Genomic DNA, 16,520 nt, shown 5'->3' with positions numbered 1-16,520 from the left:
TATGGGCTTGTTTAATTCAATTGAATTAGCGTAGATGATACTGTTCTTTGATACTTCATGGTATGTATTTACTCCATATTCCATAATAATTTTATTATATAAAAGAACATAATATTATTATACATAAGATGAAAATTTAAAATGTATATATTTTATAAATTTCAATTCTATATTATCGTGAGTATAATATGTTTATACATACTAAACCTAAAATACATAGTACACAAAATACAATTAAGTTTATAGGTATTCCTTAAAATAAATATTATGACAATAAAGACAACAGTACCCACACTCGAAAAATATGAATCATGGGTATTAATCTGAAACTACAATAGTGGTTTCCGGCGTAGTGATTCAGATTTGACCTTAACGTCAAAAATAAGTAAACATATTATTGGTATGTAATATTACAGAAGATATTTGGAATCTGGAAAAATAAGTAGGTAATTTAATTTAGTTTTGTAATTAATGATTCGTATGAAAGCGATTGAAACATCAAAACCGATGTTTTCTATCATTTACACAATATTAAACATTAATTAAATAAATACATTTCTATTGTAATATTTATTTTAAATACTACAAAATATTACCTATTAAAATCTTAAATAACTATTTTTAAAAACTAATCAAATATCAACTACCTACTTAAAATTAAATTTAAAAAAAATATCTTAACTTTCTACTGTAAATTGTTGCAGTTGGTTTAAATAAATTTCCATTTATTTACAATTTATAAGATTACGATTTTTTATAAGTATAAAAAACGTCCTTAACGATCACCTAAATAAATTCAATTATAAAATAACCAATGAATGTACATTAATTAATGCATTGAATTATATATTGCAACAATAACAACCAATGGAAATCAATTTCCTTTTTGTGAGATATACACTGCAGAGTTGTATAGTCTTATGGTAGTGGATTTAGTTAAAACAAACCACTAATGACCTTGAACTTGCATTGGGTTTTTTAAAACATAAATTTTAATTATTTTATATATAATTCTTACTAATCGTGTAAAATTATTATAAGTATGTAAGGAAAATAATACTGATATAATATGTAATATCGAGTAAGAAAATATATTATGTTATGAATTAATTAAAAAACGTGTTATGTTCCATCCAAAGTAATTAAAAATTGGTTGAAATAAATGATGTAATTCTTTAAAACATCTACTTCAACTAATGTTTTACGTGCTTCTTTAAAATAAAATTATAACTTTTGCAAAGTTATATTTCATTAAATTTAACATGATGTATTACAATATTAGGTATAATATAAATGTGTATTATAAGTACCTATTTATTCATTATAAGAATATATAAAATCTTTATCACATCAGTAAATCATATATATAGTAAATAATATGATAATGGTTTATTTTCAGTAAATTTTTACTGTTAAGCATATTAATAAATCATAGCACATATACATACTTTTAAAATATAATACAATTTTAATAGATCATTTATTGATTTTATTAAATTATAATAGTTGGTTTTTATTAACAGTAGATAAATACTAATATTTAGGTATTTTTAAGTTTATGTTTTTTGGTTTGGTGTTTAAGTTTACAATTAAAAAACTAATAAAATGTTGGTGAATATTAAAGACTAAAAGTATACCGATAACATCTTCGGATAAAACTGGTTTTAAAACATATAAATTTTAATTTATATAAGTTATAGTATGTTTGCGTGTTAAATATAGATAATAATATAATATGAATATGATCATCAATAATATTTGTATTTGTGATAAATTTCTTAAATTAAAATAATAATATATTTTTGTTACTAAAATAATATTCTATAAAAAGTATATGTATTTAAAATTGCCCATGAAAAATATTAATCGATCATCAATGACGATAAAGCAGACAACCCAAAACTATTTGCCATTCATCAACTAATAATAGTATTAAGATTCAAAAAAAAAATACACATACATTTTATAACTATACCTTTATGTTGTAGTTTAATAAATTAAAATCCTATTTCATTTAAAATTAAAAAATATATATTGTCTTGTATCGTAAAAATAGATATGGATAAGTCGTCAAGGATTTACCGACAATATATATTTAAATGAAAAGGTTGGCGACTATTTTAAATTATTACTGAAACTTTAAGATATCCCTGTAAATACGAGTATATTACTGTTAATTTTACAAGTCCTTCGAATAAATTACAACATATTATTGTTCTTTGTAATTTTTAGAAATTTATACAAAATACTAAAATATACTTGAACAAATGATTTGTACTATTTATTATATTTTCTCCAATTATCTAAATTATTAATCGTCATTTAAAAACAAAATAAATATATTTTTCCAGATATTATTAAAGGTATTCAATAATCAATCAGATTTCAAAAAACATAATACACAAGTATTAAAGTATTATACTTTGTCATTACATAGGTACTTATAGGTAATGCGATAAACTTGTTTTTGTTAAATTAAATTAAAAACTATAATAGCCTATAAATTATCTTACTATTTTATTTAAATCTATAACTAACTCCCTTTTATATATATAGTTCACTCTTGACCATGAAATTAAATTATCATTAAGTTCATATTAGAGAGTTTGTACATTTTCTATGAGTCAACATGCTTCCACCTTTAGGGTATATGCTTTTAATATTTTTATTTTATGTACTTCGGGATTTTGAATCGTCTATAATCTAAATGATACAAATTTAAGACTCATTGTTTTTTATAACCACACACAAATAACAATTTCAATGTCAACCAAATATTCAAATATTTTTAAATTTTAAATGTATTTGCTGTGATTTATTATAATATGAATGATTAAACATAACAAATCTGATTCATTGAAAATGTGAAGGTTTTGTATAGATGACATATACAATATATATACGAGTACAGGAAAAGAATGGAAAAAGTGAATAAAATATTTACATACTTTAAAGCGTTAAACGAATATTTGAACAGTAATTGCATAAGCAATATACCTACATATAATTGCTTAATCGATAATAGTTATGTATTACTTTCCGAAAACTTAATACAATAATGTATTTAGTTTTTTAGGTAAAACACTGGTTACAGACTGGAGACATGAAATATTTCGTTCCTTTATCGTTCTACAAGAAAGTCGTGATCCCACTATAGACTTAGGTCAGATTAAATAATATATACTTAATTGACACTGGAAGTGATTAAAGCACAACAATATGTGAACGTGTGATCTCAAAAACTGAGTAAAAACAAAGCAAACCCCCAATGTCCATAACACTTACAAATCGATTCATGACGAATAGTACAGTTATCAAGTATACAACATCGATATTACATATGTGATATGTACCACAGTTGTTAATATTGTGATTGGCATGTACCCGTCTTTTTGCGAATGTACCTAATCATAATAATAATTAGTCTACTTAGGGCTCAAGTCATGACTTTTGCATCTTTTTTTGGAACATCATAGAAGATACTTTTCAATCTTAAAATGTGTTTAATAAGTAATAATACACGAGTCTAAATAAATAACTTTTTTTTTTTTTGTTTTTATGTCAATTTTGTGACTTTTTAGGTCATTTGTTGAAGTTTTAGGAACATTTTTTTATTATTTTTACCAATTGATTAAAACTGAAATGAAAAAATGCATCAAATACTCATCGAAATTTTATATATTTTATATGAATATCACCTGAATAAAATATTAAAGCTAATTAAATAGTTTATCTACATATTATATTTACTATTACAAAAAATACTGAAAACAAATTTTTAAAATTTTTTTTTAGATGATTAAAACAAGTTTCAATGCAGTTTCATTTAAATCAAAATACGAATATACCGATATAAATTGTAATTATTAATTAATAAATCAATAAAAAAAAATTTAATTTAATCATTTTTTAAGAGTTCTCAAGTAGGTATTTAGATCAGTCAATTTGTTAGGGCATTATTTTTTTTTTTTTGTATTATTTAGGTTCTTAATGCATTTTTTTAAAACATTAACATCCGGGCCTAATAATAATAATTATAATAATCTAAAATATATAATATGTCTTATGAGTGTCCTTGTCTCTTCGAGCCCGTTGCTGATAAATAGCAAGAACGCCACCGCGGTGCACACAGCATCGCACACAATCTCCCTACCGGTTAGCCATCGCACTCGTCTGCATATGTGTGTGCGTGCGCGTCTGTGTGGTGTGAGTGTGTGCGCGTGAGTTTTTTTTTACAATATTATATATTATTGTTTCCTTACCTGTTTACAGCCGTACCTATATAAACAAAAACCGGTATTAAATAACTTTTAATACCTATCCGGAGACAATTGTGTGAGGTGCTGAACGTGGACCGCGTTCAAATTTTATTTTATTTATTTTCCGTCAAAGTCTCCAGCGGACTTCTTCGCGATGGCAGTAAGTATTTTTCTTTAACTGTCACCTAAAATATTATAGTAGATATAATATAAAATAATACATCTGAATAATATAATATACTATAGACGAATGCACGATATTATTTTTACTACACGAAACCAAAAAGTAAAAATAAAAAAAAAAATTTATTTTATTAAATAATTTTTTCTAATTATACAAACGTAGATATAACATTTTTTTTTTGTAATACCTTTATGAAAAATTCCCTATAACATATTATTAGCTATTTAATGATTCGATGCTCATCAATAAAATATAAAGTTTCGACCTTTTAGATTTTAGCCTAACAATTTACCGATAACTAGTATACTACTACAATACAAAAATACGCTTTGTTATAATAACAATTTAATCGCAGTTTTTAACACTAAAATAATCCATCTCCAATATTTGTTTTAATTTTTATTAAATTTTCTTAAACATTGTGTATATACTCATTATAAAGTACTTAAATTTAGCTTTAACTGAATTGAGAATTTTTTGGATTTATAAAACCATACACTTAGTAGGAGTTATTCATTTAAATTAAAATTATATTTAATCTATACATGCATTTGCATAAAGTAAAAGTTAGTATATATCTAGATTATAATCGTTTAAGCCAATATCATGTGGGTTATGGGTTGTTGCTTGTTGTTACTTTTTTTTTAAAGTTTTATAATAATATACATTGCACTTTAGACCTACTTGTTAAGAGCTAAGAGAGAATGTATATTTATTGTATTGACGCAATTATCATTATGTTTAATCTTTGAATAAAATGTGTACAAAATACAAGTACCTACTATATATTATTATCATAAAACATTTTCTATAATCATTAATAATTATTAACAAACAACTAAAACCACCTACTAAAATAGGATACAATAAAACGATTTATGTGAGATAGAGACGTGAATCAATGGCACCAATTTTAAACATATTAATAAAATTACTATTTCTATTAAATACATAAGAAGTATATTTTATAGTTTTATTAATTTAATTTTCATTATTTTTTCGTATTCGAGAAAATTGATCGGTAAAAACTTAAAATTCAATACCTTTTTAAATTAATGTGTTAAAAAAATTATTTGTTTTCCATATTTTATTTGTTAGTTACTTTAATTTGTTGTACTGATTAAAATATATATTTATTAATACATTTTATAAAGTTAAATAAAACTTGTTCAACAAGTTATAATTATAAATACATAATTTTGTATAGTATTATATATTATTAATAAAAAGAATATATAAGTTTCTATTTATAAAGTTCATAATTTAATATAATAACTACAATTTTCCAATTTATTGAATAATAAGTAATATGTAATAAATATAAGTATTTAATTGGTGAATATAATATTATATAAAATAATACCACTTATCCTTAATCAATTTTTTTTTTATAAAAATTTTGCAATATTATAGTAGGTAGATAATTTTTAAATATCTTTTTCAAATTATTTTTGAATTTAACATCATACATTTATGTTTTGAAATAATGATTATATTTTGTAAGCAAAAAGTAATTTCATACAACTAAAAAAAATAATTTAAATTGGTTGATGTAATGATATACTATTAAAAAACCATTGTCTGATAATCCAATAACATTTCAATGGATCTTTCCTAATACATATATTAAAATATTGGGAATTTGCCACATTTTATAATATAAAAGTTTAACATTATATATTAGTTATAAATGTTATAATAATAATTTAAATCATAAAAAGTTTGAAACATATTTGACCCACATCATCAATTCATGACAAATCGTCAAATTTAGCAACGCACCTTATTATGTTTGTGTGATCATCATGATAGCGTTGGTGGATAATATTCATATTATAACCGAATAATATCTTGTTATGAAACGATCATTTTCCGTTCAGCGAACCGTACAACAAGCAGCTATAATGATTGTTAGACCTCTGATTTTAAGGTCAACAATAACAGAATTGAAAAAAGTCAAAATTTCAATCATTTCACTGCGCTCACCATCTGTGAAATAAGTATATCATTAAAATAACAACTCAAAATAGTTTTATAGCTGTCATTTCAAAATCAAACGTCCTTTGAACTAATATCACTTTAAAAAGGATTATTTGTTGTTCGTATTAACTTATCACTATGCATAAGCTACGCATATAAATCATCTCACATTTAATAGATCACTTATCTGTTTAAATAATAATACATTTCAATAAGCAATTTACATATGGTTATTTATCTAAATATAACTAAACTCATTCTATAATAGAGAACCAAATCGATGTATTTTTAACAAGTATTTCTTGTTGGGCAACGCCTTATACATGTTAAGGCGTCACGGAAATAAGTTATGATTACTCCTACGTGCATATATATATTATTAACAATTAAGTTCACAATAAATGTATGAAAAAGAGTTAGGAAATCGCAAAGAATCAAACATTATAATTTGTATAATGTTAGAGCAATTTTAAAAATTCTTAAAAAGTAGTACAAAATACAAATATTATTTAAAATATAAAAAAGTAGTTATAATAGCAAATTATTTTTGATTAATCTTTCTAATTAACGATTTTGAGTAGACATTTTATCTACCTAAAAAAATTGTAACCGGCTATTTACTTATATAATAGATACATCATATATTAAATATAGAGGTTGTATACACCTTTATTTTTATGGTCTTAAAGTATACCTACTACATTTAGTATGTAATTTCGTAATATAAATAACACATGATCAAAATAGTAAATTATTCAAATGCTATAGATTTAAAGTAATATTTTTATAATATTTTCAAATTTATATAAATATGAGAGTAAACCTTAATGTATTTAACGACCAATATAATTAATTGTTTACTAGAACATAATTACTCCAATCGCACGAACACAGTAGGTATATTGTTAAAATAAAAATATACCTGCTTTTAAAAATGCCTTAAGTTGTAATTTAACTAGTAATGGAATCATAATTTTTTAATAATTAAAACATATTATTTTAATAATAATTAGGTACAATATTTTAGTCACTACTCAATATTTAATTTATGTATATTTAAAATATGTGATATTAAAACGGAAAAAAATTAGGATCGCCTAAATTATTGTCATTAACAGTGGTTATATTTATCGATAAATATTAAATACAAATTGCATTTTCAATGAAAAATATAAGTGAAATGTAATTGAATGAAATAACGTTAAAAATAAGTATACTCTGAGCATTATTCCATTTTATTTGAGAAATAAAACAAATAGTTATTACTTATCTATCGTCAGATGGTTAAAATGTATTCACAGTAATTTGACGATGAGTGTATGGATGAAAAGTTATGCCGAGAAAATTTATCATCACATTTATTATTCTTTGATTCATTTGACTTGATTAACATTTCAATTGACATCGGTGTTGACAGACAGTTTGAAAATAAAACGTTCGACTGTTTTGGCAAATCACCACGCAACACAGACAAAACGCATGTAAAAGGTATTTACCATAAGGTAACCTACCTTTATGTAATATGTAAACATGTATCGTGTGATGATCAAGATGATCAATTTTTCAAATGTTAAAATTACATATACTCATTGCTCAAGTACGTCAAAACATGTACTTAATTATTTACTACGATTGCTGAGGCAGACGATCAAATTTCGGTCCTTATTAACATATTATTTTTGGGAAGTTTAATTCGATTGTTAATAATACTCCATATACGTGATAGTATAAAATATTATCCTGATTGTGAACAGAGTATAATTATTAATTAATTGATTCTGGTGGATGTAATAACGTCTAAATACCCAATGTAAAATAGTTTCTTTCTATCCATAACAATTTGGCACGCTGACGATGATGGTTTAGTTGATTGAATAGGGATAATTTTGCTTTCGTTTCATAACAATTTACCCACACCAAGGACAAGGTTTTTTCTAATAACATTTAAAATATAATAATCACACGATGGTACACCTACTGGCTACTACAAGAGAAATAAGCAAACTTCGTGTATATGTCCATAAAACGTGTCTGGACGGCAATTTTATTTATCCTTGTCCGAAATACATTTACACAGTGACCTATAGATAATGGATATTCTTCACATAAAAATGTTGACATGATCTAAATTTACATACTAGTCCTGTAACATCTTCATTTTTTTTTCCTATTCGTTTTTATATAATTTATATGAATACATTTTAATATTAAAAACATTTAATATATGTTCACTCTCTTTTAGGACATACTACTTGAAAATATATAGCTTTTACCCGATATTTTAAGATAACAAGATATTTAATATAATATTAATGTAAGAATAATTGATCGCTCGATTAAAATATGCAAACATAATGTCAGAACTACTATAGCTATGATGTAATGATATTCACATGAATATATTATTATGTAGATTTATAAGCTATAAAGACAAAAAAATTACGATAACAAATCAACATCCTTAGGAATCTAAAATAATATGATTGGCTTAAATTATTTTACATTGATATACATTTAAATTATTAGTGGAATACATTTTTCAAAATAATAAAATATATGACTTTTAAGTTCATATATATAATGTGGGTTTCACTTATGAAATTAAGTTATAATAATTAATAGTTATTATTCCAATCGCTACAATAAAATACATCGTGCATAATAATAACATGCACTATGTTTATATCCTGAACTATTTTAGACAAAACTATTTTGATAAAAATATTAAATTAAAAATATGTGATTAGTTAAATCAAATATATTTGTGTGTATCAATATAATAATAATATGATACTGTTATACTATTATATTAGGCTATGAAACTCATTGTTTGTATAGTAATATATTCACAACTTTCGCTTTATTGTCTTATAACAAAAATAATTTAAATGATTTAATTACTTTAAAATCACATATTATGTAAAACTAATCAAAAAATAATAACTAGGAATAATGTTAAATTATATGCTGTTTATTACCTTTTCAATTAAATTTTATAAAAGGTACAATTATTATGTAGTTGATGAAATCATATAAATACTATAAAATATAAATTATTAAAATTGGTGTTATGTATATATGTATTACATTATTTATGACCATCAATCGTTGTATTAAAAATATATGATTAGATACTTACCTACCTAATTCAATAGTGTAACAAATTAAACATTCATCAATTTATCAACAACATAACAATTTTGTGTAATATATAGGATGCAAAAATAAAATTGTAGTTTTATAATTAAAGAGAAAATTAAACATATTTTTTTTCCAAAATCAAACTTACTATTTTTCATTTAAATTTTATAAAATTGTCTAAATGATCTGGCAGAATGTCAAATTAGTCAGACCAGTATTCAAAAAAAAACGTATGCTCTTATATAATCAGTACTGTCACAAATATCCTGGAATTATCTGTACAAGTCATAATATTATAATATAATCTTTTATTATCTTTTAAAAAATATAATTAAGATATCACCTTGAAAGTTCGAATTATTTTATACTTTTATCTCGGAACACACCACTATTATAGATGGTCAATTAAATTGTGTTATGCATGTACAATGTAAGTACATGACTTGTAATTACCATATAAAATTTAAATAAATATGTTAATTTGTTTATTTATAGTTAAACTAGTTGGTTCTAAGTAGGTAGGTAGGTATGAGAGTATTTAATTATTTAATTAAATGTAACTGTAGTATATTTTAGTGCAGATTTGAAGTAAGAACAAAAAATACGAGTTTTTACAAGTTTTAAAAATTACGTATTAATAGGTAGTAGATAAAACTTTGTATTAAGTTTTATAATATTATACATGCCTATACCTAATAATATAATTAATAATTGATGATCAATTAATGCATTATTTAAATACCTATACTTTTAACTTGCAACTTACATTTTTCGCACTGTATCTAAATCAGTACTTATTATAAATATTACTTACATATTATTCTATCTTGTCTGTATACTCGTACATCAGTAAATCGATAACAGTATACATTTGTTTAGGGAATAATATGGCTAGTTATTTAATTTTAAAATAAAATAAACAATATACTCATTGTTATTTTTGTTTTTTTTTCAGTTGACCATTGTGTTGGCGTTGACTATCTTAAGTGTAGCAAACTATGGTAATACATTTGAATTTTCTGGACTTGACCCATCAGTACAAATCAAATCACAACTAAAACCAACCTTAAAACCATTTTCTGTGCAGACTAATCAAGTAAATTAAATGTTAATTATTTTTTGAACGCCAATTCTAACAATTGTAATTGTTAACAGCCTTATCAAGGAGAACAAGTTAAGTCAGCGTTTGGACACAATAGTGTACCTCCAAAGCCTTTCGGAGCACCATTTGATCACTTTAAACAATCGTATCAACCTTACCAACCATTCAGAGCAAATTATCAACCATTTGGGCCTTACCCCGGTTACCCAGGACCTGTTGTATACCCCGGACACGGGGGTTATCAAGGACCAGAGGCTTACTCCTCTCCATCTTACCGTTATGATGAATTCAACCACAAACCATTTGGTTACCAACCATTCCCAGCACCAGCCCAGCCAACGTTCAATCAATACAAATTTGGTCCAGCAAAAAAATTCAATAAAAATTTCCCAGGACTAGCCGATTTCAATCAACCAGGAAAATATTTCCAAGAACATCAATTTGGAGCATATCACGGACCTGAATTTTCTTCTGCTATTGTGCCTGCTGAACACAATATTAAACAGTCAAAACCAAAGGATACGTTATTAGGCAAGCCAGTTTTACCGAATTTACCCGAATTTGGATTACCTAAACAAACCAGCTTTGGATTTCCTTCTTCATCATTCAAGTATCCAGTACCAAACTTCCCACCAATTCAGGTATAGCTATAATTATTAAAAATAATTTATATAATATTATCATAGTGCAGGATTTTAAATATGGGGTTCCTTGATTGTGTATATCTCAAGATGTCGATAAACTTCTAGACCAAATGCTACTCATGAGGTTGTAACTGTAAAGTATAATTATACTTATGTATGTGCTTACGCATTATTATTATATATTTGCTTATATGAAACCTATATATAATGACTAAACAAATGTTATTTTTTTGGCTTTATTTTAAATCATTTCTTCTCAGTTTTATCCATTTGCATAAATTACATAGTAGCTGTTTTTAGAAGTACATTTGGTTTTTTTCCAATTAATATCTATTCTCTAATTTCGATTCATATCCATAATGTATATACCTATAAAATATTATTATAGTAAAATTATTAAAAAGTATGTCAAATGAAAACGAGTTTTGGTTATAATTGGCATGATTATTGTAATTTACTATCAGCTTGATATTTTTTTACTCACTGAAGATGAATTGTGGTTTCAATTTCAATATAAATCTTCACATTACCTTACACATACATCTTCCATATTAAACTGCAACTTACTTGAATTTTTGTCTTTAATATAATAAAATTATTAATTTCAGCTGTAATGTAAATGCATTGCACTATTGCATAATATAATATATGTATCTTTTTATAATTTTTATATAAACAAACTATTTTACAAAAATTAAATAACTATTAATTATTAGTGTATTATTATAAGTATAAAGAAAGGTTTTTAGTTTAATGGTAATTAAATATGAAAATGTATTTATGCTCATATACATTTGAAAAATAAAATAAAGTAGTATAATTAAAATTTTGATAAATTTGAACATTTAGAATTTTCTAAGCTAAGTTTTTAAAATAGCTTTAAATTATCAATGTACATTTTGATACTTGACGCGAAAATTTAAGTAAATATATCTTAGCTAGTATAAACAAAATAAAAATGTTATAATTTTCAACATAACGTTTATATTTCAATTATTTATATAAAATATTATCGAATACATTTTCTATTTAAATCGTATCACATATCCACATTTTGTTATTTCTATCAATTAACTTGATTTCCATTGGCGTTACCAGTGGGTGAGATAATATATCAGAGAGAGCCCTTTCCCTCCAGATTTAAAAACCTAATTAATTCTATGCAGATTATGATGATATAGTCAATATAATATATTTGTCTTGTTTTAAATAATATTAATTATAACCATAAAGGTACAAATCAAAAATACAATATTCAGTAGAATTTATTACCGATTGATAAAATATTATTTATAAAAATATTTTAATAAACCAAACACGATTTTGTTATTCAGCCCTTCGTCAGCACCGTACCATCAGTAAAAAGTGTCGTGCCCACTACAGTCGTTCCGGTAGATGCCGTAAACGTCGAAAAAAAATTCGGCGGAGCTGAAATCACTACCTCGGTTGTCCCGGTATCATCGGCTCAAGATGAAACGGCAACGGTGCAACAGCAATCCGCAGAGGTCACAGCCGAGCCATCGGCAGCTACACCTGACAGCCCCGCTCAGGAGGAGGTCACTGCCGGCAACGTTTCTGCCGCCGAAGTTCCCGCAGCTGAAGTAGCGATTAACAATGAAGTGCCCGCGGCTCAGGATGCCGCCCCGGCCAAAGAACAAAGCGAACCGTCATCGGAGAGCAACGAACCCAGCAAAGCTGATAGCGAGAAGATTTCACCAGCCCCGGAAACCCAAGACTCCGTCAAAGAACTAAGTCCTGTCGTGGTAGTCGAAGAAGTCAAAGAAACTTCAAGCGCCGCACCGACTGAGGGTTCAAGCGACCCCAGCGAGTCATCCACCGTCACCGGATCGGAAGTCACCTCCGCTAAATCCGAAGTAGTCACAGAAAACAAATCTGAGGCCGGTGTCACAACCGGTAAGTATTTTTTTTCTGTACGCCATAATAAAAAATCTCCGTGACATAATAAGCATGGACGTGAAAACTATAACACCTGAAAAATTTAAAAAAAAAATATGATAGGTTGAATGATTTCTACATATTGAAATATATATATACATATTTCTATATATTTCTATATATTTATCGAAACTTGTATTTTATATTTTTATCTAAATAACAAAAGTGTTGTGAATTTTAATTAAAACTACTAAATCGTATTACACCACGTACCTATATGATAATATATAAATCGGACACATTTAAAAATTAAATTTAAAACGAATATTTTTATTTCGTTAAAATGTCTAGTCATATCGGAGCAATTCCACTATACAGTTACATGAAAATCTTAAACATTTCGTGTGATAATTTCAAATTCAATTAAAACCTAATCTCGTTCGACATAAGACTATTTGTCTGTTTCATTATTATTTATTATAATTTCAATTTAAACAGCTGAGTTGACCGCTAGCGTTCAATGACTTCCAAAATTCATTCGTCTCACAAATAATTATTACAAAGATCACCTCTAGTGCGTAATACTATCTAATGAGGCCAATGTACCGTTTTGGAATATTATTGTTTATATTTTCTTATTAAATAATTGAATATTATATTGTTCAAATACAAACAAAAAACTGGCAAGTTTGGCATGCCAGTTCGTAAATACGCCGTTGTGAATTTGATTAATCTTTATTGACACGGTTTTATGCGTCATATATTATATATTCGAGTACAAGTTCATTATAAATTTGATGAGTAGCTGCGATTGATATCATATATACAATACTGACCGTGCTAACTAACAGTGTGATATCTTAGTATCTAATGAGATTGTCGTAAAAATATAATATAAACATACTATTATTATGAGTAATAACAATGAATAAGTATAAACCCATTTTATTCGTATGAATAAAATATTAAGATTTCATATACGATAGATCATTTTAAGCACATGGTGATATATTTTATTCATGAACGTACTTTTTGTAAATTTGTATAAATTAATAATAAACAATCACGTTAGAACCATGATCATGATTTAAACGAACAATATATATTCAGTACTCACCATTAGATAATATTATGTTCGAAGATTGTTGTGTAAAAACTACTTTCAACACTATTGTGAATTTCAAATGTATGACGATCGAAATTATAAATACTTTTATTGGTTTAATAGTGAGCTTGCCGGGTCTACCAGTTGAACTGCAAAACTCGAACTTTGGGTCCTTATCCCTATCGGACGCGTCGTCTCTGGGTCTGTTCGGTTCATCAGGATTCCAGAACTTTGGACAGTCTGTTGGTGACCAACAGCCATCGTACTACCCTTACTTTGATGCACCCAAGTTTTCGGAAGAAGAACTGAAGGCATTCGCAGCTAACTTTGGAACCAATGTCCCACAGTCTAGCCAGGTTGTCGGAAGCACCGAAGCAACGGTTAAAATCACCGAAGGAACTTTCAGTAATCCGTCAGCTGAGATCGCCGCCAAACTCGAAAGTGGAGACAAGGTTGAGAGTAGTGACAAAGCAGTGAGCGAAGAGAAAAAACCAGCAGTAGAATCGCAATCCCGCAACGTCCCAGAAGCACAGCCAAAGTTCAATTCTGTACAAATAATCCAAGACGATCCGTTCAACGGACAATTGCCTTTGTTGTAAGTATAACAATAACTGGAATCAATATGGTACTTACTACTTACCTATAAATAGGTGATTCGCCTAGTCATTTTCGAGTGACATGCACAACATAATTTATAACTTAAATTATTTTAAAAAAGATTCAAAACGAAACGAATAAACGATACACACTAATATTTAGACTTCTAAACTTCTAATATCTATTAATATTTTTTGCAGTTAAAATCATAAAATCACACAAAACTGTATTTATTCAATTATAATTATAATAAAACTTTTTTTTATTATATACTATTACAAACAATGAAAAAAAAAAAACCGTAAAATATATTGAAATACATTATTTTAAACTTTTTAAATTTAAGTATTCTGAATAGTTTCCAACTCAGAAAATATAATAAATGCGGGTTTCTATAAATAAAAATATGCTCTTCGTGTTTTTATACATTCTGCACACGGTACAAAATAATGTGTTTTTTTTTGTATGTATTAAATACGAGTAATTATAAGTAATTATTAAATATACATAAAAATAAATCATAACACTAGTAAATCTGCACTCGCAATAAACAATTAATATCCAAATTTTACTAGTCGCTTCTTAGAGGCTGAAATTGATTTATAACTATATTACTCACTAACACTAGTAGGTCTATCGCTACCAATATAAAAAATAAGCAAATGCAATAACTTCCTAGTCATACATTGGTATTATTATCATCATAACATTTTAACACTTATCTATATCGTGTACGTTATTATTATGTAATTCCACTCGTCATATGCCTTTTCTCACGTCTGCAAATCGTACATATGTTTTTCAGGTATGACCCATCCAACTCCGCCTCGCCCCTGGACACATACAAATTCTACAGCCACCCATCCGTGTCCGCATTATCATCTCAAGCCTCCCTGGCCTCATATTCGCCAGAATCCGCGTTCAACAACTTCGGAACCCAATTCCGTCAAGGCTACTTGGTTGAAGGATCTCCTTCATTGACACCGCTCACCAAGACAGTCGTGCAGTCCGACCAGACGCCGATTTCCATCTCGTCCTTAGACCATCCGCTTCACAGCCAAGTATTCAAATATTCGCAATCGTTCGTGCCGTATCCCGGACTGGTGGCCGGCAATAACAACGGTGCCACTTTCCCGACCTTCGACGTATCGTCGTCCACTGCCGTGCCAGCCGCCTCCTCCACAGCCGCCACCGACGCCGCCGCCGACGTTTCTGTCCAGTCGACTTCCGCTCCGGATGCTGTAGTCGAGAGCAGTAGCAGCAGCGATGCTCCGGTCGTCGAGACAGCTTAAGATGTCCACGATATTCTTCCCGCCATTACTTTATCCAAGGAAATGGTTTCTTCACTTACTTTCCTCGTTCTTCCAATAACAAACCATCCAACATCACTTTTGTATGACATACTTGTACCATGTTCGACGATGGTTGAACACGGCGATCTGTTCGCAGTACCGAAGATCGGCAAAGTTGCCAGCCAATTTCAAAAGACTATAAATACATACCAATTGTAATTAATTATTGAACCATAATTATATAATTTTTTTACACGAACGTATTTAAATACAAATTACTGCGTATAATAATAATAATAACCAAACTGTCTAAAAGCATC

General features: G+C 27.0%; 1 protein-coding gene and 1 long non-coding RNA gene across 2 annotated transcripts; one reads left to right on the top strand and one right to left on the bottom strand.

The window, feature by feature from the left end:
• Positions 1-4,252: 4,252 nt before the first annotated feature.
• Positions 4,253-16,518, top strand: LOC114129495 (uncharacterized). Its single transcript, XM_027994247.2, has 6 exons — positions 4,253-4,419; positions 10,520-10,660; positions 10,720-11,307; positions 12,645-13,224; positions 14,435-14,906; positions 15,714-16,518. The coding sequence occupies exons 1-6, from the start codon at positions 4,414-4,416 to the stop codon at positions 16,198-16,200; spliced, it is 2,274 nt and encodes a 757-aa protein (XP_027850048.2). The 5' UTR covers positions 4,253-4,413; the 3' UTR covers positions 16,201-16,518.
• Positions 13,120-14,454, bottom strand: LOC126549395 (uncharacterized). The gene is made up of 2 exons (XR_007603518.1): positions 14,324-14,454; positions 13,120-13,300 (listed from the first exon to the last, which is right to left on the bottom strand). It is a non-coding gene; the product is annotated as an uncharacterized LOC126549395 (long non-coding RNA).
• Positions 16,519-16,520: the final 2 nt, after the last annotated feature.

The sequence above is a fragment of the Aphis gossypii genome, chromosome 1, assembly GCF_020184175.1.
Source record: "Aphis gossypii isolate Hap1 chromosome 1, ASM2018417v2, whole genome shotgun sequence".
In the NCBI taxonomy this organism is placed as follows: Eukaryota; Metazoa; Arthropoda; class Insecta; order Hemiptera; family Aphididae; genus Aphis; species Aphis gossypii.
Note: the sequence above shows the minus strand (reverse complement) of the source record. Positions and strands in the feature narration are given on the sequence as shown.

Coding starts and splice junctions, on each gene's coding strand:
- LOC114129495 (XM_027994247.2), top strand. Junction 10,661..10,719: donor TTTCTGTGCAGACTAATCAA/GTAAATTAAATG, acceptor AATTGTTAACAG/CCTTATCAAGGAGAACAAGT. Junction 14,907..15,713: donor AACGGACAATTGCCTTTGTT/GTAAGTATAACA, acceptor TATGTTTTTCAG/GTATGACCCATCCAACTCCG.